The sequence below is a fragment of the Toxotes jaculatrix genome, chromosome 22 (assembly GCF_017976425.1).
Source record: "Toxotes jaculatrix isolate fToxJac2 chromosome 22, fToxJac2.pri, whole genome shotgun sequence".
Taxonomy (NCBI): Eukaryota; Metazoa; Chordata; class Actinopteri; family Toxotidae; genus Toxotes; species Toxotes jaculatrix.
Window position 1 is genome coordinate 2,979,891 of NC_054415.1, and position 26,704 is coordinate 3,006,594.

General features: G+C 40.0%; 2 protein-coding genes across 5 annotated transcripts; both read left to right on the forward strand.

The window, feature by feature from the left end:
• The first annotated feature begins 419 nt into the window (after positions 1-419).
• On the forward strand, positions 420-11,729 carry vezt (vezatin, adherens junctions transmembrane protein). Of its 3 annotated transcripts, none has more exons than XM_041030340.1 (12): positions 420-549; positions 1,800-1,937; positions 4,851-4,940; positions 5,049-5,233; positions 5,697-5,981; positions 6,491-6,649; positions 6,984-7,131; positions 7,463-7,821; positions 8,094-8,287; positions 8,754-8,860; positions 8,967-9,174; positions 9,492-11,729. In XM_041030340.1, exons 1-12 carry the CDS (start codon positions 514-516, stop codon positions 10,040-10,042), a joined length of 2,460 nt encoding a protein of 819 aa, XP_040886274.1. In that variant the 5' UTR covers positions 420-513; the 3' UTR covers positions 10,043-11,729. The 3 variants fall into 3 exon arrangements, with proteins under 3 accessions (XP_040886274.1, XP_040886275.1, XP_040886276.1); XM_041030341.1 differs by having other exon boundaries at positions 6,503-6,649; XM_041030342.1 differs by lacking the exon at positions 420-549 and adding an exon at positions 825-984.
• Positions 11,730-12,902: 1,173 nt separating this feature from the next.
• On the forward strand, positions 12,903-20,103 carry metap2a (methionyl aminopeptidase 2a). Of its 2 annotated transcripts, none has more exons than XM_041030433.1 (11): positions 12,903-13,082; positions 15,669-15,767; positions 15,853-15,915; positions 16,053-16,155; positions 16,800-16,961; positions 17,069-17,250; positions 17,717-17,811; positions 17,922-18,018; positions 18,167-18,270; positions 18,532-18,647; positions 18,969-20,103. In XM_041030433.1, exons 1-11 carry the CDS (start codon positions 12,926-12,928, stop codon positions 19,219-19,221), a joined length of 1,431 nt encoding a protein of 476 aa, XP_040886367.1. In that variant the 5' UTR covers positions 12,903-12,925; the 3' UTR covers positions 19,222-20,103. The 2 variants fall into 2 exon arrangements, with proteins under 2 accessions (XP_040886367.1, XP_040886369.1); XM_041030435.1 differs by having other exon boundaries at positions 15,672-15,767.
• Positions 20,104-26,704: the final 6,601 nt, after the last annotated feature.

The window sequence follows — 26,704 nt, forward strand, 5'->3', positions numbered from 1 at the left end:
AATCATTTGGTATATGAAATGAACTGATTAAAATGATTATTTTTCTGTCTGACTAGTCGACTAATTCTTTCAGCTCTAAAATCTGTTGTTGAAGAAGGATCTATTTCAGTTGTTGGAATATAAGTTAAGGCTAAAAAATTAGCACAAAATGTGTTCAACTGTATATTTTTTTAGTAACTGAAATTCTAATTGCTGGATTTGCTATTTGTAGATTTAGTGTTAAAAGTGCGTGGACTTTATTTTGAAGGTAATTTACCTGCTCTTTTTCGTTAACTTTAGACGCTTTACTTTACCAACGTTGACTCTCCTGACCACTTGGGGCGTTCTAACTAGCTCGAGCGATTGTTCGTCGCTGGTGAGGAAGCGACGGTTGAACACAGGCATCATGGGAAGTGCAGTTTTACGCGAAGTTTTAGCAACCGGCTAACTAACAACTTCTCAACGGCTGTTCCCCACTACTGTCGCCTACAACTTCATAATGCAACACGGGCTGCGTATAGATGGCGGAGAGCAATGACTGAGGAGTTCGATGAAGATGTGGTATTTGAGGTTTGTATTTTTTGCCGCTGCTGCTTTATCGAAACTTGTAATGCTTTGTCATACCGCCCGACACCTGAGGTAAATACGCGGTGCCGGATTCAAAAACGGCGACTAGCTTAGCAAGCTAATAGGCATGCTAGCTTCACGTAAGTAGCCGTTCGCCGCGTTGCCATGCATTGTCAGTGCAAAACAACTCCACATAACTGGCCGGCGGTTAATTGTGCTTCTGCCAAGGAGCTTTGGTGGTCATGAGAGCGGCTGAGCTGGGCTAGTGTGCGCATTGTTGTTGGTGTTTCATCATTACTAGGCTAGTTGCTGGAGGTGGGGTGGGGATGACCAGATCCAATGCGTCGGTTTTGAAAGAAGAGACACACACACACACACACACACGTAGCTACATCTGGATGGTGACAACATGAGCTGCGACTTGGTGTGACAATGCATGTGAGTAGCATTTCATTGTTTGACTGCTGTCGACAGTGTGTTATGTTGGGTTATAGTTAATTACCCTAAACTATGAGGCTGCTGTGCAGCATATAAAGCAGAAAAAAAATACAACCCAGATGCTCAGAGTAATGTTTTCCCAGCAGCTGGGAGAGAAGTGGGTCAGGCACAGGCGTCTTGTGGACAATTTCTAGCATGGGATGTTTTTTTTCCTCCTCTCTGCTTATTCCACGGCTTATTTGGTTCACAAAAAGAAACTGCATCACCTGTGTTTATCCTTCTGCAAGAAGATTTAACATGATAACTTGTGCTTACATGTAGTGTCCAGTTTCCACGCAGGAGCGAGGAATTAAAGGGAATTTTTAGTGCATTGAGAGGCTCAAAAGAAAGTCCTGACATCTGTATGAGTTGATTCACAGATGCACATGTGAAGGCACGTAGGCTTTACGGCATTCCTCCCAGAATAGAAAAGTAAGCTGCATGGAGCAGAGATGGGGGCTATGGGTGAGGGTGGAGCCTCAACTTCAGCTGATGAATCCTGGGGGAAAGTAGACCAGCTCAGCGAATCAGTGATGCTTTTCCCTCGCTTATCAGTGTTAGGACACCTTTGGGTTCACGCTGAGAAAAACTAGGGGAAAACCAGGATGAGTGTGAGCTCAACCAACATGAAACCGATGACCTAATCAACACATTTTCTCCCTTTCGACTCTTGCCCATCCATCTGGCGCTATTTTATCCCTCTCCCACCCTCATTCTCGTCCATCATTCCTCAGCTACTGCTTAATCTGTTTCACCGTGTCTCTTTTCCTTTGCAGAACTCTCCTCTTTTCCAGTACCTGCACGATCTAGGGCACACAGACTTCGAGGCATGTCCGACAGCATCACAGGAGGAGGAATATGGCGGTCAAGAGGGAGACCTGCACTCTCCTGACGAAGATCCACAGAAAACCTCAGTGAGTTTCCCCATCACTGACACACGTATCACACATGGCACTGCCACCAGCTCTGCTGTTCTTCCCCAAAGAGATTATTTGTTTTCTTCAACTAATAAGCTAACTGATTCTAACATCAGCCTAATTTCATCTCAGCTGCAATGATTCATCTATTACTTTTGATGATCAATTAATCGCTTAAGCCGTTATTTTAGATTAAATATGCCATATATCATTGTAAGCAGGATATCTTTCCGTTTTAAACTGGACTCTCAGACGGACTCCCTGTCACAGGCAGTTTTTATTATTTTCTGACATTTTATAGACCATTGATTTATTGAGAAAATGGTCAGCAGATTAATTGATAATGTCAATATCATTAATCTTTAGATTAATCATATTGCCAGCTTAAGCTGTAGGTAATATAATACATCTAATCAACTAAAATTTCTTAGTCGGTTAAGACCTGATCAGGTCCCTATCTGTCCCTGTCCTTATCAAGCGCCCACCGTTATTTTCACTTAAAACAAACTGTATCCCTGACCCAGGTCAGCATGTGTTTGTGTGATTGTCACAGTTGTGCAGTCAAGCACAAAGTAATTAATTTGACTATTGACTCACAACAGTGACACATATTGGCACACAATCCCCCACAGACCGTTATGTACACTGGTTTACGCGATTCACTTCAGTCAGACGAGATTAGAAAGACATGGCAAGAAGGGCTCACTACACACAAATACAGGTATTTTGTGTTGCATGTTCTTTACTCTGTGATCACACACAGCAGCTTCACTTATAGCAAGAAAACCTCTCCCTCTCCTGCATCTCTCTCCTGCTGTTGTGTCGATTTTAGAGGAGATAGGCCAAATGTGATTACTGAGACCTCCCTCTGCTTTCTCTCTGATGTTATTCCTCCCTCTGTGAGCAGCCTCTTACAAACCGTGTGCGTCTGTGAGCTTGTTTTTTTTTAATGGACCTGTGTGCGCTTCAACTCTGCAATTAAAACTGTGAACTTTTAATGGCACTTGCATTAATCTAACAGTTGATGACTGTAGTTTGAGTCGACCCGTGATTCAGTGAAAAGAGTAATGTGTCCTGGGAAGCTCAGGATCACATGACTCCCTTCCTCTCCTCGTTCTCTCCCCCTCTTGCAACGGGAAACGGTGTTGTGTTTTCTTCATTCAGGAACTTTCCGTACGTGTCATGTTTCCTCTCTGCTACGCTGTTGTTCTAAGGAGTTAAGGAGGATGAGGGATTGGGATGAGACAGGAAAGCTTTTGGGTTGTCCCTCTGTGACCAGCTTCCTGGAGCCCACAGAAAGTCGGAACCGAGACAAACACCTTGTTCATGCTGACAGATGAAAAATGAACATCTGTTCATTTTTCATTAATCTATCCTCATATTTCTTGGTGTAGTCAGACTGAAATGGTGTGAAGTATGAATCAGTTACTTGTTGTCCATTCATTTTCTGCCAGTCGATTAAATGACTGTATCTGTTGTACAAACACACATTTTCATACATGGTTGCCTGTGCTGAGTGTTTTCATTGTCTCACATAGTAACAATCAGTCTTGGGTCTGGAAGCTGAAACGCTCCCTGGAACACCAGCAGAATACTGATGAGCGAAAACAAGACTGGTTCAGGATATTAACCACAGTGAGAGTGCACAGGCACAAGGTTTGCATCGTCTCTGTGGTGCTATCAGATGCGATTTGCTGCTTTGACACTGGAGAGAAGACAGAACAGAGTTGTGGCCTACTTTTACAGCGCACACACACACACACACACACAGACACACACACACACATATACACATTGCAGGCCAGGACTGATCAACAGTGTTGTGTCACTGCCCCGTCGTGAAGCTCAGTCTCTGATCAGAAATCAATGCGACTGCGGCCTTTAGACTAATAACACTTGTGCTTTACCCCTCAGAAAAGGGTCAGCATGCAGGCTGCCCAGTCTGGATCAATAACCAGAATGGGAGCACACACACACAAAGACATTTCACAGGATGTTATGATGCAGGTTTTTACAGGATTCTCTGTTTTGTTTTTACATGAACAGATAAAGAAACCTACAAACATCTTAAAGAATTTCAGTGATGCCACATAACACTCTAAGCAGATTAGTGAATAGTAGATCCTATTCACGATTAGGCATTACACAGTTTAGGATTTTTTTTTTGTAGGCTCTTAGTTGGAAGAAAAACTTGCAACATTTTGAAAAGCCTGAGGTTTGTTCTGCATTGAAATGTCAGGGCACTTAAAACATGGAGCTCGTTGGTGGATGTCTCAGGCTGTTTACACTGGGTGTCCCCGGTGCAGGGAATACAGAAACTCCTAGGAAGCAAGACATAAAACAGAAATGTGTGTTTGTGTGTAGTGTCTGTAGTGTCTCCAATGAAAGCTGTGCAGACTTGTTTCTTTTTCTGGAACTGAAAGAACCCTTCCTTTCTTTCTGTCTGACAACCATGTATTTTGAAAGGATAAAAGTTTGAGTTTTATTGATGCCGAAAATGTAAACACTCAGTTATAATTCCAAAGTCAAAACTGAGCAAAGTGAAGCAGTGATGTGGTTTTTATCCCACAGTGCTGCCATATAAGCCCCGGGAGTGAGTGTTTTACAAACACACATTGCACTTATTGTTGTTGCCTGAAAGAGTTTGTCTCCGTGGATACTCCTTTTGACCGTGAGCGAGTGTTTATGCACTGTTGTCGTTGGTTGTGTGTGATTCCTGGGAAATGCACTCAAAGACAGAGGAAGCACACCGAAATGACTGTAAGAACTACAGGTGAATCATTTAGTATTTTAATGAGGAATATATTTCAATGTAACCGGGGCTATTAGGGCATAAAATAATGGAAAGCAGTGCAATGGTGTTCATACTTAATTGACGGCATTATAACCTTTCCCCTGTGTGACTTGCAGGGAGGACGGTTATGGAGACTGGCTGAGGCCCTGTGGAAATGGAGCCCTTTTCACCAGGCGGCTGCATCTCATAAGCTGGAGCAGCAACTGGTAGGGAGTATGGGGAATGGAATGCTGGCATTAAACCATCAACTTCACTCTGGTTTATTTTGAAAGCTCTTACAAAGCCCTTTTTCATGTTTTCCTTCCGTCATGCAGGACTGCGTGTTCGGCCAGTACTCGGTGAGGTGCATTCTGGACCAGGACGTGCTGCTGCAGGAGGATGTGGAGCTGATTGAGTTGTTAGACCCGAGCCTTCTCACCCTCGCCTCCTCGGCCTCGGGCTCACCCAGCCGAGCGAGCTCCCTGCCCAGGCCTAGCCTCATCGCCACGCCCTCCCTATGGTACGTTGTTAGGAAAGAAACACACACATGTGCGGTGGATGGACAAGATAATTGGATCACCAGAGAATATAATGCTTTCCAATACAACACCAGCACAAACCCAAACTGTAGCCTCAAAAATATTGAGGCTATAGTTTTACAAAAGTTCAGTAATGCTTTATTTGGAAACAAAAGTTTTGCAAATATTCTTTATTGTAGGGAAAAGCTGTTGAATTGCATATGTGTTTAAAATTAAGAAAGTGAAACTGTAGTCCGTATTTGACACAGCTACAGGTTTAATCATAAAAAAAGATTTGTGCACATTTTAAATATTTAATTTAATATTTTTATAATTGTTTTGGCGTCCAATGTATTTCAAACAAATCTGGTTAATCTGATAAAACTATGCACAGTTATTTAGCTCTAAACTAGTCACACTTTCTGGAAACACTGGTAAGAATTCCTTCCTGTTCTCGTCTCTCAGGGACATGGCGGGGCTGGTTGGCCTGGCTGCAGTGCTGCTGGGCCTATGCTCCATATCTGAGAGCCTCTGGTCTCTGGCGGCAGCCCCGTGGGGCCTGGCCCTGCTAGGTTGCATGGGGTTGAGGGGGATCACGCTTTGGAGATGGGGCCACATGCAGAGGACCGTCCACTCCAGGGCCTCACAGCTCCAGACTCTGGTCCACAACAGCAAGACCTTGACTGGCCTGTCTCGCAAAGCCCTGCGCCTGGTGCAGGAGACCGAGGTTATCTCCAGAGGGTTCACCCTGTAAGTGTGCTCGTTTTATATCCACCCGCCTCTCACCCAACCACATAATGATAATGTGAATTCATATCTTGTCATATCTCCGACTGTCACTGCTTCGTTCAAACCAATGTCACCTTTTTTAGCTCAGTGAAGCTGTAATTTGCATTTTTGCATAATGTTTTATAGACTAAACAATCGATTCATTGAAAAAGTAATTGTCAAATCAGTAATGAGAATAACTGTTCAGTCTTTATGCTAAGCCAAGCTAATTGGCTACCATTTCTCATCTAACTCTCCCAAGGAAATCTTTCCCAAAATGTCAAATGTTCCTTTAATAGTCTAGTTCGCCACTACAACCTGATAGTGTAACGTTCCTGTGTTGTGTTCATGTCTGAATTGTCTCAGTATGTCGTTTTGTCACATAGCAAACGTCTTGTGTGTCGTCGTTAGCGCTGTGGTGTTCAGTGTTGTGTGTGCCCCCCTGCCTCTTTGGGACGTCTCCACAGTTGTATCACATTTCACTTGTCAAGTTTGCTCGACAGGGTGAGTGCGGCCAGCTCCTTTAGCAGGGCGGGGCCGGGGGCGGTGCCACGGGGCCAGCAGCTGATCGGACTGAGGAAGGCCCTGTACCGGGCGCTCCGCTCGGCCTTCAGAGCCTCACGGAGAGCCACCTGTCACATGCTCAAGGCATATCCTTTACCCGGAGAGAGACACTTAATAACTCAGTGCGTCTTCTTTTTGTAGTGACACAGGGAAAACTAGCCTACATTTTTTTGTGGTGTTTTCTTTTTATGTGTCTTCAGGTTTGGAACAGTGTGACCTATGCTTAAAGTGTCATTATATATCTCTGGAGGGGAAAATGTTATTGAAGCATTAATAATTTATAAGTTTAAAACTGCACTTAATAAATTTGTTGCTCTGTTAGGCCACAAAAAACACAAATAGAAACGGAGAAATATCCAGCTTCCTGTAGAATTGTGGTCATTTTCACAGAAGCGTGATGTGTCCTTAACCCCTCCCAACGTTTCCTCTGAACTCTGAAATCGATAATGTGACCAACTACGTGTCCGCGGTGCCTCTGAAGGAGCTGGGTCTCGGCCTGGGGATCGAGCACCTGGGTGATGAGCAGGCCCAGGAGCTGACAGACGACTACAGCTTGCCTGCGCTGAAGGTAAGGCCTGGTTTAACCAAATACCGCTGGAAACTTCTCAAGGAGCTCATATGAATGTGCCTAATGTTCCGTCTCTGTGCTTGGTGTCTAAGGAATCACTTTGTTTTGTTAAATGGCCTACTTTCCTCAATGCCTCAGGGCTTCGAGTAAAGCGATAGTGTGATAACAAAGTGTATTCATTCTCTGACCTCAGTTTAGTTCTTGAAGTCAAAAGCCTGAAGCCAGCAACAGCTAAAAGGCAAAGAAAGAAAGGAAAGAACAGTGCTGGTAATAGGACAATGTATAGAGCTCCAAACAGGATGTTATTAAACTGGTGTTTGTTCTTCTGCAGATGCTGTTCCAGCTGTGGGTGGGACAAAGCTCTGAATGTTTCCGTCGCCTGGCTCTTCTACTGTCACCACGCCGGATAGAGGAGCCAGAAGAGGGTGGACTCAAAGGAGAAAGCTCCCCTCCTCCTCCGCCTCCGCTGCACCGGTCCATCGCCGCAGTGACCGAGCCCCTCCATCACGCTCTGGCCAGCTGTCTCGGCGAAGTGCAGCGCAGCTACGACTTCCACCGACACTTTGAAACCCAGCCGAGAACGACGGGCTCCGACAGGACCGGACGAGCCAGGGAGAAGTGCAGAGAGCTCAACACCCTGCACACGTCCATCCGAAGCCTGCAGCTGCACCTGAAGGCCCTGCTCAGCGAGTGAGACTCACACACACACTCTGAAACCCTGACTGGCCTCATTCTACATCTCCCATAAGATAAATTGAGACTTTAATAATCAGTGTGGTAAAAGCTGTTATCCCCTTCTGAATTCCCCTTTTAAATCCATCACAAAGAAGCAGAGGGAGATTAAAGGAAGCAGATTGAGTTAAAGAAGGATTTTTAAAGTCTGTGACAGCTGATGCTCTTTACAAAACGCAGTGATGTCTCCATCAACATTCTTCTTCCTCCTCTGTTTCTGATTTCATCAGGATGATCATCCTGGAGGACGACCTGGAGAAACTGATGGTGTCCAAGGAACTGCCCGAGCTGACATGCGAGGGCTACCAGGACCTCAGTGACCGGCTGCACCAGCTGCAGCCGCACATGCAGGCCAGCACGGGCTGCTGGGAGGACACCATCAGCCAGGTGGACCGCATGCTGAGACGGGCCAACGCCTGTCCAGGTGAGCACACATACACGCAAAAACACACACAGAACTTCCTGATGGTAACTCTGAATGCAGCTCTGTGCTGCTGTGTCCTTTGAGTTGTGACTTGCTATAGTTAGTCTCATGGCTGCTTTGCATGTTAAGCTTAAATTATTACCACATACTTGTAGGTTCAGTGCTGGTTAACAAAGTTTGCTTTACACGCCACCCCATGTTTCTCTCAGTGCTATGAAACAGAACAGCGACACCCTCTTTAGCAGTTTAATGGTTTCCCCATTTACATCAGCCTATTTTAAGCAGACTTCCTCCTTTACCGTGACTCAAGACTGTTGCCAGTCAGGGAGGAAATAGCTCCTCCAGAGTGCAGGGGAAGAAACAGACCATCCAGAGCTCAGCAGCCCAACACAGTGACCAAGCTCCAAAACCAAGTTGTTGAGGTAATTTTGTTGCAGTAATGTGAGTTTACACCATCTCTCTGCAGGCAATGCCGAGGGCCTGGAGCAGTGTGGTACTCCTGTGTCCGAGATTCCTGATCCTCCTCCATCATACCCCTTAATCCTGGACAAAGACCCTGTTCCAGAGGAGCTGGTAAGATCCACCTTTTAGCTGATATTTACACCAAAGGTCCTTCGCCACCTTCAAGATGGTTGCCCCGTTTTTCTTGCCAATCTCTCCTACTGTTTTGTTCAAACAGGAGTGGGAGGCGTATGTGTCCGACTCAGACTCTGACGGTGAAGGCAGAGGGTCTTGGTCTGACATATTGTCGCCGGAGGAACGGGAACGTCAGCGCCGGGAGAGGGAGGAGTCTCGTCGCGTCCTGTCAGAGCTGAAAGCTGTTCTGGGCTTCCGTGCATCAGAGGGGGAGAGGATGAAGAGGAAGCAGCTGCTCTTCAGTGACCAAGGTCTGTGCTAGTGTTGCTCATATTCTTGGAATGAGGCTGGTTTTATGTTGAATAATGGGATCTGTTTTTCTGCAGATAAAATCTTACTCGTGTTCTTTTGGTTAATCCAATCACAATGATGCATCTTGTGAATTCACTGTGATAAACAGTAGACTGGTTTTCCATGTGGGTTTTCATACACAACCAGTTTACTACGGATGAGTTATACTTATGTCTGTCACATCAGATTCACATTCGTCAGATTTGTAAAACAAGGTCAAACTTACTAATCAATATATAAATCAAACCGAATGATGTCTCTCTTCCTTGAATTGCAGCTGCTGTGACGCCGTCAGCTCGCAGTGACAGTTCAGATCCTGCCACCAAACCATCAGACGCTGCAACTTCTGTAGGCTTGGTAGAAACTGGCGATGAGGAGGGAAACCACCTATCGGAGCACTCCGCAGGAAACGAAGGGGAGGAAGAGGAAGGAAAAGATGGCAGCGTGAGTCCTGACCCCTCCGCAGAGCCGGTGATGGAGTTCAGCTGTGGTTTGGAGGTGGAGGACGGGGAGTTGGGAGGGGGTTCGGTTTGCACTAGAGGAGGAGGAGGGGCGTCCGAGCTGCACCAGTACGACGGTGTCCTGGAGGAGGGGGAGTCCCAGAACGGTCTGGACTGCTTCCTGAAGCCTAAAGTCCCTGCCGTCTCTGTGATGGACAGACTGACGGAGATTCACGGCTCGGAGGCTCTCAGCTTCAGCTCCGCCCTCGCCGCTCAGGTGGCGGCACGCTCGCACTCGCTCATCAACATGGAGGAGCAGACGTTCGGAGACGAGGAGGAGGAGGATGAAGAGGAGGAGAGCAACAGACAAATCGCTGAGAAGGACTAAAATTAAACCCCACTGCTTTAACCGAGCACTGAGCAGAGACCGTATTTATGTCTGATTGTCTGGGTGTCTTTTATCGACGGGTCTGTGTTACATCTTAACTGTTTCTGGTGTGGAGATATTTCAGATTCACTCTCTATTACCCATCCGTCCATGTTACTGTGCATTACCCACAATTCTTACTGCTCTTTTGCTGTCAAAACTCAGGTATCAGAACCACTAAAACAAAACTCGACCTTACAGTGTTGAGGTCAGAAGACCAGAATGTTTACTTGGTGACGTCCACATCGTGTAAAGTGTGTGATTGTAAGAAACAAGTGATTGGCTTCATACATAAAAATGTGTAATAAGATTGTTTGAGAAGGAAACGGTTTTAATCTCAGCTTTCTCATGTGTCACTGAAATCAGAAAAGTCCAAACTGAGTTACTGTTCGGATGTTTTGTGCTGAGGTGGAAAGGCTGAGAGCAATATTCTGAGATAGCAGTGGTAATCGTCTAAAGGTGTGTTCAGACAGAAAGCAAACAGAGACGCGATTAGATGCGAATTCACCCGAGTGACACCAAGACGTGTCTGCGCACGTTCAAAACATTTCATCGACAGCGAAAAATCCAGGCTGATCCCAGGAATCTGCGAATCCACTTCATAAGAGAGACGAGAGGGAAATACCAGGAAGGACCGGGGGTTGTGTTGAGTCCTGGCGCACTCACACACAAGGACGTAAGTTCTACTTTTCAAAATCAAATAATAATTCCAATTTTTTCTCAAACATTTTTATGTAATATAACGATTTATTTCACTTCAGTGTTGCAGCTGGTAAAGGTGGGTATGATTTTAATTAATGTATATACTGTTTGGTAGATTGTGCCCCCCAGGGATCAATAAAATCAGATTTTATCTAAACTTAATAATAATTTACTTATTGGTTATATTTTGAATTTATTAATCTGAAACTGCAAAGTAACTGAAATGATCAATGCACCACTGTAGTTTGACCTGTGGATGTTTTTTTGCTTTGCTTTCTGTCTGAACACCCCTTACAGCAGAAGGTTGAACTCAGCCGACCTTAATTCTTACAGGCAGACACACACACACACAATCACACACACACACAAAGGGCAGGAAGTGGAGGTGGAATGCTATTTTTACTGTCAGCGTTTTATTTCTGTCCCCTTTTCTGTGATCTGTCTCTGATCAGACACAGTGGGGGTGACAGTAAAGTGGACACACAGCCGAACACACTCTCTCAATTCTATGTGCAGTGACATATTTGGAATACGACACTATTGTACCTAAGAACAATTCATGATGACTGAAACAATCCCACTTTCTCAGCGTCTGTGTTTACAGGGCCACGCTCAGCGGAAAGGTCAGGAAGCCTTGTTTTTCTACACCGAATCGTGTGGCATGAATTTAATGAACTGTGCTGCTGCTGTGAGGTTTAAAATCAAATACCTGCCTGTGCGGGTATGGTAATAAAAGACGAGGCTGGTTTTCTCTCATGTGAGGGCAATCTGTATCTTTACGTTTCACACTAAGTTGCCGTAAGAGTCCGACAGCCCTGATGTATGCCTCCACATTCCCAGTCTTTCTTGCCTCCGTGTCTGCCTTGTCCTGACCCCCTCCTGTCCCCCTCCCCCGGGGTGGGGCCCTACCCCTTCTGCATTTTCCAACGTGAAATAAAATACCATTCTGGAAGTGTTCAGTGTATCCTGAGGTCTTTTCTGATGTTAGACTGTGCTCAGGTTTCACAGACTCTGATGGCCGGAGGTTAAGAAACAGGTTTGGTGAGTTATTTGATATGTTTTGTGGGATTTTGCATTTGTCTGACCCACAACAGCTGGTGTTCCCCTTTTAAGCCCTTTGGAGCCTTAGACACACACACACAGACCTGCATTTACTCAGGTACTGTGCTTTTTTTTCCCATATGACCAGTGTGTAGTTGTGGCCCCGTGTCCTACTTCAAATGTTTACAAGTTCTTAGAAACATTTAACCTCTAAATTTCTCAGGTACTTTCATTCCAATGACTATTTGAAGCCTAGAGATGTAAATTTCTGAGTATTTCTTCCAGCATTACAAACCTGATGTAGTTGACTTAATATAACTGCACCCAAACAGAAAGCACCACACGGCTTTATTATCTTATTAGTTAATTTACTGTTCAGGCTTTGCCATCTGGTGGTCATCTCTGTCACTGCCACTTTGCCGCTTTGTAACCTCGTCAACAAGAAAACCGATCTATAAATATAAACATATACATTAAAGTGGAAAAGCTAAACTAAAATAAATAATCCTGTAAGTCGTTTCCCTAAATGTTGTTGATAATTAACATATTTGTGGACGTGTAGTGAAGTGTAGCTTCTAAATGCATATAAATGTATAAATAAATATTTACTCTGCAGCGCAGGATCTTTCCTCATTAGGCTCAGAGCTCCGATTCAGCTGATTCAGCATGTTTTACTCCATGATGCCTTCAAGTCCTCTGCATGAGCTTAGATTTCTGACTCCACATGTTCGTAAGATGACAATCCATTTTCACACATATGGTGGAATGAAAAGACGTTTAATTAGGGCCAAAGTGCGGCACAATAAAACAGTAAAATGAACTTTTATAACACAAATTAAAAACAGAACAACTTACAATTAATGCAATATATCATGATATGACAATAAAATATGACAAAATAAAGCATACATTTTATTTGCGCAAAACTGTATTCTATATAAATGTTAAACAAACTCTAAAATATAAGTTATGTTTGTCGAGGTAGAGGCTTTTACTGCTGAGTTGACAACATCTCTAAAAACCCAACTGTCCCTGAAGGCGTCATCACGCACAGCACCCCCACAATCCTTAGCGCTTCCTTTTCCAGTAGCGTCTGCGATCATGGCGGACGTGGTTGCGGAGCAGGCAGTGGACCAGAAACCAGTCCCGGACCGGGAGCTGAACGGGGAGACGGAGGACAGAGAAGAGGCCGACCCGGTGGAGGAGACTGCAAAAAAGAAGAAGAAAAAGAAGAAGAAGAACAAGTCTGCGACGACAGGTGAGGCTGTTCCGAGCAGTTTCATGCTAACAGGCTAACAGATCTGCGTCAATTCATCCACAACTAGCGGCGACTAAACCGGAAACAACTCGGGGTTTCCTTAGAAATAAACGTCTTTGATTGTAGAGTTTGATTTGAATTTTGTTATGACCACGGAGTCATTATTATAAATCGTGCATAATTGAGTTTGATATACAGACATATTTTCAAATTTTCTTTTAATTGAAAAAAAGGAAGGGTAATATGTATACATGGTAGAACATACAATTTGTGTAGGGGATTAGTAGAGGTTTTTTTTTTTTTATAGCTAATCTCTTCTTGTAACTAAGACCAGTAATATTGTCATTATTTCTTATTATTTACATTCGCGTAAAATTAGGAGCACATTGTAGTCTTTAACCTACTTGGTGATTGGAGTGGAAATTGTGTCCCTGCGTTGTTCGAGTTTGAGTAACAAATTTAAGGGTTGAGTAGACATGTTTAAATTGGATTAGTTCAAATCAAACTAAAGATGAGACTTTGTTCTCGGTCAGGAAAATTCAATTTTCCACCGACATTTTGCGGAAGGACATTGCCAGAATTAGTATGACAGAGATTTTCTTTTAAAAAAAGGAACTTGCTTAATTGGGCAGGAAATACTTGTATGGTAAAATGCATATGGGTTTCCATACTATCCTACTGTGATGGCGCCTGTATTTACAATTTGGTCAAATGTAACGCTTGAGGATTTATGCTAAAGATTTAAACTGCATGTCGTGTTGCTAGATTTGTAAAGATCTTGTGAACATGTACCCATGGAGTAATGTAGCCAAGTTTTTATTATTATTTTGTTTTTATTTTGAAACTCCTCCCGGAAGCGTGGCTGTGTACCACTTCTAACTTGGCGGTGTTCCTCATTAGCCATGCGGGTTGAGCGGTGTGGGCTGTCAGGCCTCATGAAACACGCCGGGCGCTGGTCAGAGCCACGTCCAGGAGCAGTGACATTAGACACAGTCCGTACTTGAAGCCATTTACTTCACATTTTGAGAGAAAACACAATAGTTTTGTCACCGAACTTGCTTCATTTAGTGACCGTTTTCTTCGCCGACTGCGATGCGCCTCAGCCAAGTTTTCCTGTTTCGTAATTCCCCCTTTGCCAGAGTTATTATGTAAGGGAAAAAAAACACCGTAAAGATAATTTATGTTATAAATAAACCACACCAAAACATTATGAAGTCATGGTCGCTTTTATTCCACATGCACTTCAAACCAAACTCAAATTAACTGCAATTTAGAGACATTTTTAAAGAAATTCCTTATGCTCATAGTTTATAGCACATACTCCAGGAACATGGGTTTGTTCATGACAACGTCCTGTTTTATTTAAATACGTAATTTATATTTTTTTATTACAGTGTTCAAACATTACCTGAATGCCTGTTTCTTGTGGAGAAATAAATGTTTGTACTTTTTAGAAAAAAACTGAAACATATGCTGTGTTTGGGCTGCAGAAAATGTGTTTTTCATGACAGAACAATGGCATTGCAAAATCAAAGATTGATCATTTGGACTATCAACAAACAACAAAATCAACAAAACGCAGTGTTGTGTTGATTAAATATAACTTTTTTTATAAGTTTCCTAGAAGATTCTGTTGATTTAAGGTTAAGGAAACTCCTTACTCGTGCTGTTTTCCCAGCTTTTAAGAATAAACGTATATATTTTAAAGAGACTTGCTCTTCAGCGATGATACCAATCTTAATATTGTTTTACCACTTTTTTTCCCCAAATATCCTGCTGTACTTTCTGCAGCTGACTCCATCATGTTTTTTGCTGACTTTGAAAAGTCACTTATTTAAGGCTCACTTTACATCCATAATGGTTAGCTGGAGTACCTGCCACTTTGCACAAGTAGTATTTCATGTACAGCTCGCCAGCATTAGCACAGCCTCCACAGTATTCTCAGTGTTTTCCTTTTTTTTCTGTAATTAAAGCAACAATCAGCTGCTCGCTTTTCTACAAACTCTTACCTCTCTCCTTAACAAATCGTATATAATTTGTGCTATCTCTGAGAGTTTTTGGCTGTAGAGTTTCACATCTTTGAAGAACACACAGCGTTGATCTGGTGGATTGGTATCAGGGCTTAATACTGAGCCTTAAGCTAATCAGGTATTGGCCAGACGTGACTGGTCCACATTAAATGCAGTTTGTTTTGTTGTTGTGTCAATAAATTACCCATTTTTGAAATCAGTCATATTCACCAATGTCACACCGACCTTCTAACAGGTTTTGCATTTTTACTTTCTTTATGTTTCATGTTTTTTTATTTGCTTTTTTCTTTTATTTGAAACACTTTTCTTGACGTCTTTTTTTGAAGGTCACTTATGGAAGTTTCTTTATAGCTGCTTATATAAATACACCTGCTAAATAAACTCAGTTTTCAGCTGTCTGGCCTCTGTTACCTCACATAAAAACGACCCAGATGAGTTCCGTGCATTGTAGTACTGGTATGGGATTAGGTCTCTAAACTGGTAGATACTCTGCAGCTGCTTGGTTGTTCACTGGACCGTGTACTTGTACTCGTCGCTGATGATCTTGTTTCCGCAGCAGGTGCTGAGGCGGAAGCCGATGGCGTGGCCGAAGTGACCAAACAGCTGGAGAAGCAGGCGATAGAAGACAAAGAGAAGGAGGAGGATGGCGAGGAAGGTGACTGTCATGACACCTAATAACACATCACCTGTAAACATCACACTTGGTTGTTTGTTTAACAACAATATGTTCACTTGCACAGACGGAGATGATGGAGAAAACTCGGCAGGGAAAAAGAAGAAGAAGAAAAAGAAGAAGAAAGGGCGTAAGCTGATGACGTTTTAATCAATTATTGCTGCTTTTAATTAATTATGGTTTGGTGTTGTCCTGGATTCAAACCCTCACTGTTTGAATCAGTGAGGCTGCGTCAGTTTGATGGGTGTTTTTCTGTTTTCCTCTCAGCCAAATCTCAGACTGATCCACCGTCTGTGCCCATCTGTGAGTTATACCCTAATGGGGCGTTCCCCATCGGCCAGGAGTGCGAATACCCTGCCTCACAGGATGGGTAAGAAGAACATAAACACATCAATCACACTTGCTGGTGTTGCTCCTTTGAAAACCCATTTTTTTCTTTTTATTGATTTTATACATTTCATTCCCCCTATTCCTCCACTTTTGTCTTCCCTTACGTAAAATTTACTAACAGAATACAAACGAACCGAAAACATATTAAGACAGAAGATAAAATCCGTCATCACTCCCCTGTAGCTTACAGGAAAACAGCTGCACTACAGTGCCATTACCTATATCTGCATGTATCTATATATGTGCACCTGCTCATATAGACAAAAAACTAGACATCTCATGTAACATATTCTGCCCTTTTTTTCCCTCCTTTTCCTGTTTGTCTCTTGTGAGAGTAAATGAAAGAGAAAGTCACCAGTACAGTTAAATGTTAGAGTCTTAAATGTAGTTTTAGGTTAGTATTTTGTTTTTTCAAGGAGAAGTTAGTCTCTGTGTCAGGAGATATTGGCCAGATGATGAGCCAGGAGCAGTCACAGCCTGCAGCACTGACGTATTTATTTTCGTCACATTCTGTTCAAAGTCATCAGCCTTTTACATCTATAATAGCTACACCTCCAATAAAGCAGCCCTCTGGCCTTGAGGCCCATAATTAAAATGAATGCTGCTGTTGTGTTTGTCTCCCAGTCGCAGCGCAGCATGGCGCACAACCAGCGAAGAGAAGCGAGTGCTGGATAAAGCCAACGAGGAGGTGTGGAACGATTTCAGACAGGCAGCCGAGGCCCACAGACAGGTCCGCCAACATGTCCGCAGCTTCCTCAAACCCGGCATGACCATGATCGAAATCTGGTGAGAATGCCTTTATTTATTTTGAGTTATATTCTCATTGAAGTTTATTTATTTCATTTCCAATTTATTCTTGTATTGTTCACCTCCCATCCCTCTCCTCTCCCCAGCGAGCGGTTGGAAGACTGTTCTCGCAAGCTGATAAAGGAGAACGGGCTGAACGCCGGCCTGGCCTTCCCCACCGGCTGCTCCTTGAACCATTGTGCTGCCCACTACACTCCCAACGCCGGAGACACCACCGTCCTGCAGTACGACGACGTCTGCAAGATCGACTTCGGCACGCACATCAACGGTAACACATGAATGAAGTGCTGCTTCACTCACATTTTCTGCTGATGCTGTAAAGTGATGAATTCACTCTTTGTCTGTAATGGACAGTCAGAGTGGCTGCCACTTTAAGAAAGCACTAAATGTACAACGCTCAAACATTAGAAGATCCTCCACAGTTCACTCACTGTTTTCCCTTTTACTGTTTTTAGCCAGAGTAACAATCAGCTGCTTATTATTTCTAGAGGACTGAACCAGTGTGCAAAGTGGTTAGGTGTGCATGAAGGATAATATTTCCCCAGAATAAAAATGATGAGGGTAAATAGACACTTAACAGGAGATGGCAAATATATATTTATTGTTCTATTTAAGATAATCAGGGTTTAGTTAAACTATTTTTAATGTGACATTGTGGTGTGAACAGAAATCATCTCGGTAAACATCAAGAGTTCCTAAAAGATGTTCTCCTGTCTCCTGGTGTCTCTCTGCAGGGCGAATCATTGACTGTGCCTTCACTGTCACATTTAACCCAAAGTATGACAAGCTGCTGGAGGCTGTGAGAGACGCCACCAACACTGGAATCAAAGTAGGACTGAAATACATACACACACACACACACACATAAACATTAACACACAGCACTTGTTTGAGCTGTACTGAGCCAGTAGATGACGTTTTCCTGTTTATTTGCTGCAGAACGCCGGCATTGATGTGCGTCTGTGTGATGTTGGCGAGGCGATTCAAGAGGTGATGGAGTCCTACGAGGTGGAGCTCGATGGCAAAACATATCAAGGTTCAGCTGTGACTACCTGCACCTCTTATACATTTTTTATCGTCACCCCCCAAGTGCACCCATGACTTGTATTTTGAGATTTACAGTACAAAAAAACCCCCAAAACATCCTTAATATACTTTTGTGAGACTTGTTTCTTCTGTTCCAGTGAAGCCAATCCGAAACCTGAACGGTCATTCAATCGGTCAGTATAGAATACACGCTGGAAAGACTGTGCCCATCGTTAAAGGAGGAGAAGCAACAAGAATGGAGGTGAGTTCATTGAGACTGTTCATCATTCACAGTGTGTCATATTTATTTATTTATTAAACTCATGTACGATAGCTGTGGAATAAAACAGTTTAAATTCTCTCTTTTTTATAATTTCACAGTAAAGCCACAGATCATATGTCACACATTCAACTGTAACTATCAGACAATAAAAAGCATAAAGTGTGTGAACGACCATTTCAAGCCTTGAATTTTCATATTTTTCAGTCACCTTGTTATTGATGGTGTATTTTGATCCTGCAGGAGGGAGAAGTTTATGCCATCGAGACATTCGGCAGCACAGGTAAAGGTGTGGTCCACGATGACATGGAGTGCTCTCATTATATGAAAAACTTCGACGTTGGCCACGTCCCCATCAGGTAAGAGTTAATCTGGCTTCATAATGGATCCCTGTATACTGCATGTGTCCAATCTAATCTTACAGAACACCTGTTACTTTATGTTTGTAAATTGTTGACTTATTGATTTTTGTTTAAATCTGATAAAACCTCTGAAGGTTAATCAGTGTTTTTCTTTTTTTTTTTTTTATCTGCTATTGCTTAGCTACTCATCTTTGTATTTTTTGTTAAAATTCTCAAATACATGTCATATTCTGGTTGCAAGAGGTGGCACTACAGGAGTGTCTGTAAACTGTGTTCTGGGAGGCACTCTAAAATCACCAATGCTTTCTTGCTCTTCAGGCTGCCCAGAGCGAAACACCTGCTGAACGTGATCAATGAGAACTTTGGCACGTTGGCATTCTGCCGGCGCTGGCTGGACCGCCTGGGTGAGAGCAAGTACCTGATGGCCCTGAAGAACCTGTGCGACCTGGGCATCGTGGACCCTTACCCTCCGCTGTGCGACACCAAGGGCTGCTACACCGCTCAGTTTGAGCACACCATCCTGCTCAGGCCCACCTGCAAGGAGGTGGTGAGCCGGGGAGATGACTACTGATACCCCAACCCTGCAACAACACCACCACCAACACCACAAGACCCCTCCCACCACCACCACAACCACCACCCAGCACCTCCAGACCCTGTTAGCAACTCCTCCCTCAGAGAAACAGCAGAAAATAAACAGAAAAGAGCTTCTAACACAGGAAGTGGTTGTCTCAGAGCAGCAGTGAAGGATGCCAGGTACTACTGTATTCTGCCTAAAATGCACCACTCACAGCTTGAGAAGAAGACGGACTGGCTTTCTGAGTTTTCTATCATCAACCACAGCTAAAGAAATTGTTAACAAGCCAATATATTTCTGTTGGAGGGAGCAGTGCAGTTTCCTCCAATGTCCTGTGGACCTCATTTTACAAAATATAAAAAGTTAACTGTTAAACAGTTCAAAAATATTGCAGCTGAATTTAGTGCAACCCCAGTATTCAAACAGATGGTGAGCATGGGAAACCCCTTTATAGCCCCCACTCCCTTTTTATTTTCAAAGTTTTTATGGCTCCACTCTGAGCCTCCAGTGCTTTGTTGCTTGAGTTAAATTAAGCACAAATGTTACTGATGGGGTTTAAGAAGTGGTCCAGCCGGCGCATGGCCAGAAATCTCTGCGAAACAGACAGTTCCTAACATTTAAAAGCTCGGGGTGCTTTAGTAATAAACACCATCTTCATACAGACACCGTGCATCTGCAGCTGTATGTTTGGCTTCTGTCGCTACCGGGGGGGGGGGGAACTGCACTCTGGCCCCCCAGTCATCGTTTCTTTGATATTTGTAAAATATCATTGAAATGGCTGCTGCCACTGTATGTTCCCAATTAAAATGCTTCATTTTGAACTCCCTGAAAATGTTTTTGTATGAAAAAAAGATGATTAAAGTGATTTTGCTCATTGTGGGCCGTCCTCTTCAAATGTCTCACAAAACAGTATATTGACATTATTGATTATCTAAAAGATAATCAGATACACTGTCATCTACTAGTTTGCCCCCATTTATTTTCACCTCTGAAAGTGAAAAAAGCTGCTTTACAATTAATCACAACAATACCATTGTCTTTATCTGAAGACATTTTAGGTGCAGCAGTTTTGATGAATGAAATCAATGTTGACATAACCTATTTACTCTATATACAATCATCACGGTAACCATGTCAACACACATCAGAGAATGGTGCCATATTGAAAATCAAACCAAATTATCCTAAGATAAAAAAAAACAGCATATTCAGTATATACTGTGATATTCAGCTGGAAAGGTGCAATCAATACAACTATTTACAATTTAACATTTAGAGAGTACAATAACAAGACCATTTATGAGTGCTCCTCAAACACCTCATCAAGCGATGCCACTAAGTTGACGAATCCATGAAAACTCCCTGGGTTGCTGGACCCCTTGATTTCATCCTTGCCTCAAAGGCTAACTCAAACACGCCACAAAATCTACAATACTATAGTAAGGGTTCAAAATGCTAAAAAAGGGTCAGAGTATAGTAAGTCTTCAAAAAAGGCCATCTCCTCCAACTACGCAAGAAAACGTCATACTTTAGTATGGCCTCAAAATGTCATAAAAATGGTAATAGTATAGTAAGGCGTCAAAATCAGGCAAAAAAAGTCAAAATTTTTTTTGACCTCAAAATGTCATAAAAAACGTCATAGTATAGTATGGCGTTTTTTTCGGGCAAAAAAAGTCAAAAATTTTTTTGACCTCAAAATGTCATAAAAAACGTCATAGTATAGTAAGGCGTCAAAATCGGACAAAAAAAGTCAAAAATTTTTTTGACCTCAAAAAGTCATAAAAAACGTCATAGTATAGTATGGCGGTTTTTTTTGGCCAAAAAAAGTCAAAATTTTTTTTTACCTCAAAATGACATAAAAAACGTCATAGTATAGTATGGCGTTTTTTTCGGGCAAAAAAAGTCAAAAATTTTTTTGACCTCAAAATGTCATAAAAAACGTCATAGTATAGTATGGCGTTTTTTTCGGGCAAAAAAAGTCAAAACTTTTTTTGACCTCAAAATGTCATAAAAAACATCATAGTAAAGTAAGGCGTCAAAATCGGACAAAAAAAGTCAAAATTTTTTTTGACCTCAAAATGTCACAAAAAACGTCATAGTATAGTAAGGCGTCAAAATCGGCCAAAAAAAGTCACAATTTTTTTTGACCTCAAAATGTCATAAAAAACGTCATAGTATAGTATGGCGTTTTTTTTCGGGCAAAAAAAGTCAAAATTTTTTTTGACCTCAAAATGTCATAAAAAACATCATAGTATAGTAAGGCGTCAAAATCGGACAAAAAAAGTCAAAATTTTTTTTGACCTCAATGTCATAAAAAACGTCATAGTATAGTAAGGCGTCAAAATCGGACAAAAAAAGTCAAATTTTTTTTTGACCTCAAAATGTCATAAAAAACGTCATAGTATAGTATGGCGTTTTTTTCGGCCAAAAAAAGTCAAAAATTTTTTTGACCTCAAAATGTCATAAAAAACGTCATAGTATAGTATGGCGTTTTTTTCGGCCAAAAAAAGTCAAAAATTTTTTTGACCTCAAAATGTCATAAAAAACGTCATAGTATAGTATGGCGTTTTTTTCGGGCAAAAAAAGTCAAAAATTTTTTTGACCTCAAAATGTCATAAAAAACGTCATAGTATAGTATGGCGTTTTTTTCGGGCAAAAAAAGTCAAAAAATTTTTTGACCTCAAAATGTCATAAAAAACGTCATAGTATAGTAAGGCGTCAAAATCGGACAAAAAAAGTCAAAATTTTTTTTGACCTCAAAAAGTCATAAAAAACGTCATAGTATAGTATGGCGTTTTTTTCGGCCAAAAAAAGTCAAATTTTTTTTTTACCTCAAAATGTCATAAAAAACATCATAGTATAGTAAGGCGTCAAAATCGGACAAAAAAAGTCAAATTTTTTTTTGACCTCAAAATGTCATAAAAAACGTCATAGTATAGTATGGCGTTTTTTTCGGCCAAAAAAAGTCAAAAATTTTTTTGACCTCAAAATGTCATAAAAAACATCATAGTATAGTATGGCGTTTTTTTCGGACAAAAAAAGTCAAAATTTTTTTTGACCTCAAAATGTCATAAAAAACGTCATAGTATAGTAAGGCATCAAAATTGGACAAAAAAAGTCAAAATTTTTTTGACCTCAAAAAGTCATAAAAAACGTCATAGTATAGTATGGCGTTTTTTTCGGCCAAAAAAAGTCAAAATTTTTTTTGACCTCAAAAAGTCATAAAAAACGTCATAGTATAGTATGGCGTTTTTTTCGGCCAAAAAAAGTCAAAATTTTTTTTGACCTCAAAAAGTCATAAAAAACGTCATAGTATAGTATGGCGTTTTTTTCGGCCAAAAAAAGTCAAAAAATTTTTTGACCTCAAAATGTCATAAAAAACGTCATAGTATAGTATGGCGTTTTTTTCGGCCAAAAAAAGTCAAAATTTTTTTTGACCTCAAAAAGTCATAAAAAACGTCATAGTATAGTATGGCGTTTTTTTTCGGCCAAAAAAAGTCAAAATTTTTTTTGACCTCAAAAAGTCATAAAAAACGTCATAGTATAGTATGGCGTTTTTTTCGGCCAAAAAAAGTCAAAAAAATTTTTGACCTCAAAAAGTCATAAAAAACGTCATAGTATAGTATGGCGTTTTTTTCGGCCAAAAAAAGTCAAAATTTTTTTTGACCTCAAAATGTCATAAAAAACGTCATAATATAGTAAGGCGTCAAAATTGGACAAAAAAAGTCAAAAATTTTTTTGACCTCAAAAAGTCATAAAAAACGTCATAGTATAGTATGGCGTTTTTTTTCGGCCAAAAAAAGTCAAAATTTTTTTTGACCTCAAAAAGTCATAAAAAACGTCATAGTATAGTATGGCGTTTTTTTCGGCCAAAAAAAGTCAAAAATTTTTTTTGACCTCAAAAAGTCATAAAAAACGTCATAGTATAGTATGGCGTTTTTTTCGGCCAAAAAAAGTCAAAATTTTTTTTGACCTCAAAATGTCATAAAAAACGTCATAGTATAGTAAGGCGTCAAAATCGGACAAAAAAAGTCAAAATTTTTTTTGACCTCTAAAAGTCATAAAAAACGTCATAGTATAGTATGGCGTTTTTTTTTCGGCCAAAAAAAGTCAAAATTTTTTTTTACCTCAAAATGTCATAAAAAACGTCATAGTATAGTAAGGCGTCAAAATTGGGCAAAAAAAGTCAAAAATTTTTTTGACCTCAAAATGTCATAAAAAACGTCATAGTATAGTATGGCGTTTTTTTCGGGCAAAAAAAGTCAAAAATTTTTTTGACCTCAAAATGTCATAAAAAACGTCATAGTATAGTATGGCGTTTTTTTTCGGACAAAAAAAGTCAAAACTTTTTTTGACCTCAAAATGTCATAAAAAACATCATAGTAAAGTAAGGCGTCAAAATCGGACAAAAAAAGTCAAAATTTTTTTTGACCTCAAAATGTCACAAAAAACGTCATAGTATAGTAAGGCGTCAAAATCGGCCAAAAAAAGTCACAATTTTTTTTGACCTCAAAATGTCATAAAAAACGTCATAGTATAGTATGGCGTTTTTTTTCGGGCAAAAAAAGTCAAAATTTTTTTTGACCTCAAAATGTCATAAAAAACATCATAGTATAGTAAGGCGTCAAAATCGGAAAAAAAAAAGTCAAAATTTTTTTTGACCTCAAAATGTCATAAAAAACGTCATAGTATAGTAAGGCGTCAAAATCGGACAAAAAAAGTCAAATTTTTTTTTGACCTCAAAATGTCATAAAAAACGTCATAGTATAGTATGGCGTTTTTTTCGGCCAAAAAAAGTCAAAAATTTTTTTGACCTCAAAATGACATAAAAAACGTCATAGTATAGTATGGCGTTTTTTTCGGGCAAAAAAAGTCAAAAATTTTTTTGACCTCAAAATGTCATAAAAAACGTCATAGTATAGTAAGGCGTCAAAATCGGACAAAAAAAGTCAAAATTTTTTTTGACCTCAAAAAGTCATAAAAAACGTCATAGTATAGTATGGCGTTTTTTATGACATTTTGAGGTCAAAAAATTTTTTGACTTTTTTTGTCCAATTTTGACGCCTTACTATACTATGACGTTTTTTATGACATTTTGAGGTCAAAAAAAATTTTGACTTTTTTTGGCCGAAAAAAACGCCATACTATACTATGACGTTTTTTATGACTTTTTGAGGTCAAAAAAAATTTGGACTTTTTTTGGCCGAAAAAAAACGCCATACTATACTATGACGTTTTTTATGACTTTTTGAGGTCAAAAAAATTTTTGACTTTTTTTGTCCAATTTTGACGCCTTACTATACTATGACGTTTTTTATGACATTTTGAGGTCAAAAAAAATTTTGACTTTTTTTGGCCGAAAAAAACGCCATACTATACTATGACGTTTTTTATGACTTTTTGAGGTCAAAAAAAATTTGGACTTTTTTTGTCCAATTTTGATGCCATACTATACTATGACGTTTTTTATGACTTTTTGAGGTCAAAAAATTTTTTGACTTTTTTTGTCCAATTTTGACGCCTTACTATACTATGACGTTTTTTATGACATTTTGAGGTCAAAAAAAATTTTGACTTTTTTTGGCCGAAAAAAAACGCCATACTATACTATGACGTTTTTTATGACTTTTAGAGGTCAAAAAAAATTTTGACTTTTTTTGTCCAATTTTGACGCCTTACTATACTATGACGTTTTTTATGACATTTTGAGGTCAAAAAAAATTTTGACTTTTTTTGGCCGAAAAAAACGCCATACTATACTATGACGTTTTTTTATGACTTTTTGAGGTCAAAAAAAATTTTTGACTTTTTTTGGCCGAAAAAAACGCCATACTATACTATGACGTTTTTTATGACTTTTTGAGGTCAAAAAAAATTTTGACTTTTTTTGGCCGAAAAAAAACGCCATACTATACTATGACGTTTTTTATGACTTTTTGAGGTCAAAAAATTTTTTGACTTTTTTTGTCCAATTTTGACGCCTTACTATACTATGACGTTTTTTATGACATTTTGAGGTCAAAAAAAATTTTGACTTTTTTTGGCCGAAAAAAACGCCATACTATACTATGACGTTTTTTATGACTTTTTGAGGTCAAAAAAAATTTGGACTTTTTTTGTCCAATTTTGATGCCATACTATACTATGACGTTTTTTATGACTTTTTGAGGTCAAAAAAATTTTTGACTTTTTTTGTCCAATTTTGACGCCTTACTATACTATGACGTTTTTTATGACATTTTGAGGTCAAAAAAAATTTTGACTTTTTTTGGCCGAAAAAAAACGCCATACTATACTATGACGTTTTTTATGACTTTTAGAGGTCAAAAAAAATTTTGACTTTTTTTGTCCAATTTTGACGCCTTACTATACTATGACGTTTTTTATGACATTTTGAGGTCAAAAAAAATTTTGACTTTTTTTGGCCGAAAAAAACGCCATACTATACTATGACGTTTTTTTATGACTTTTTGAGGTCAAAAAAAATTTTTGACTTTTTTTGGCCGAAAAAAACGCCATACTATACTATGACGTTTTTTATGACTTTTTGAGGTCAAAAAAAATTTTGACTTTTTTTGGCCGAAAAAAAACGCCATACTATACTATGACGTTTTTTATGACTTTTTGAGGTCAAAAAATTTTTTGACTTTTTTTGTCCAATTTTGACGCCTTACTATACTATGACGTTTTTTATGACATTTTGAGGTCAAAAAAAATTTTGACTTTTTTTGGCCGAAAAAAACGCCATACTATACTATGACGTTTTTTATGACTTTTTGAGGTCAAAAAAAATTTGGACTTTTTTTGGCCGAAAAAAACGCCATACTATACTATGACGTTTTTTATGACTTTTTGAGGTCAAAAAAATTTTGACTTTTTTTGGCCGAAAAAAACGCCATACTATACTATGACGTTTTTTATGACTTTTTGAGGTCAAAAAAAATTTTGACTTTTTTTGGCCGAAAAAAACGCCATACTATACTATGACGTTTTTTATGACTTTTTGAGGTCAAAAAAAATTTGGACTTTTTTTGTCCAATTTTGATGCCTTACTATACTATGACGTTTTTTATGACATTTTGAGGTCAAAAAAAATTTTGACTTTTTTTGGCCGAAAAAAACGCCATACTATACTATGACGTTTTTTATGACTTTTTGAGGTCAAAAAAAATGTTGACTTTTTTTGGCCGAAAAAAACGCCATACTATACTATGACGTTTTTTATGACTTTTTGAGGTCAAAAAAATTTTTGACTTTTTTTGTCCAATTTTGACGCCTTACTATACTATGGCGTTTTTTATGACATTTTGAGGTCAAAAAAAATTTTGACTTTTTTTGTCCAATTTTGACGCCTTACTATACTATGACGTTTTTTATGACTTTTTGAGGTCAAAAAAATTTTTGACTTTTTTTGGCCGAAAAAAACGCCATACTATACTATGACGTTTTTTATGACTTTTTGAGGTCAAAAAAAATT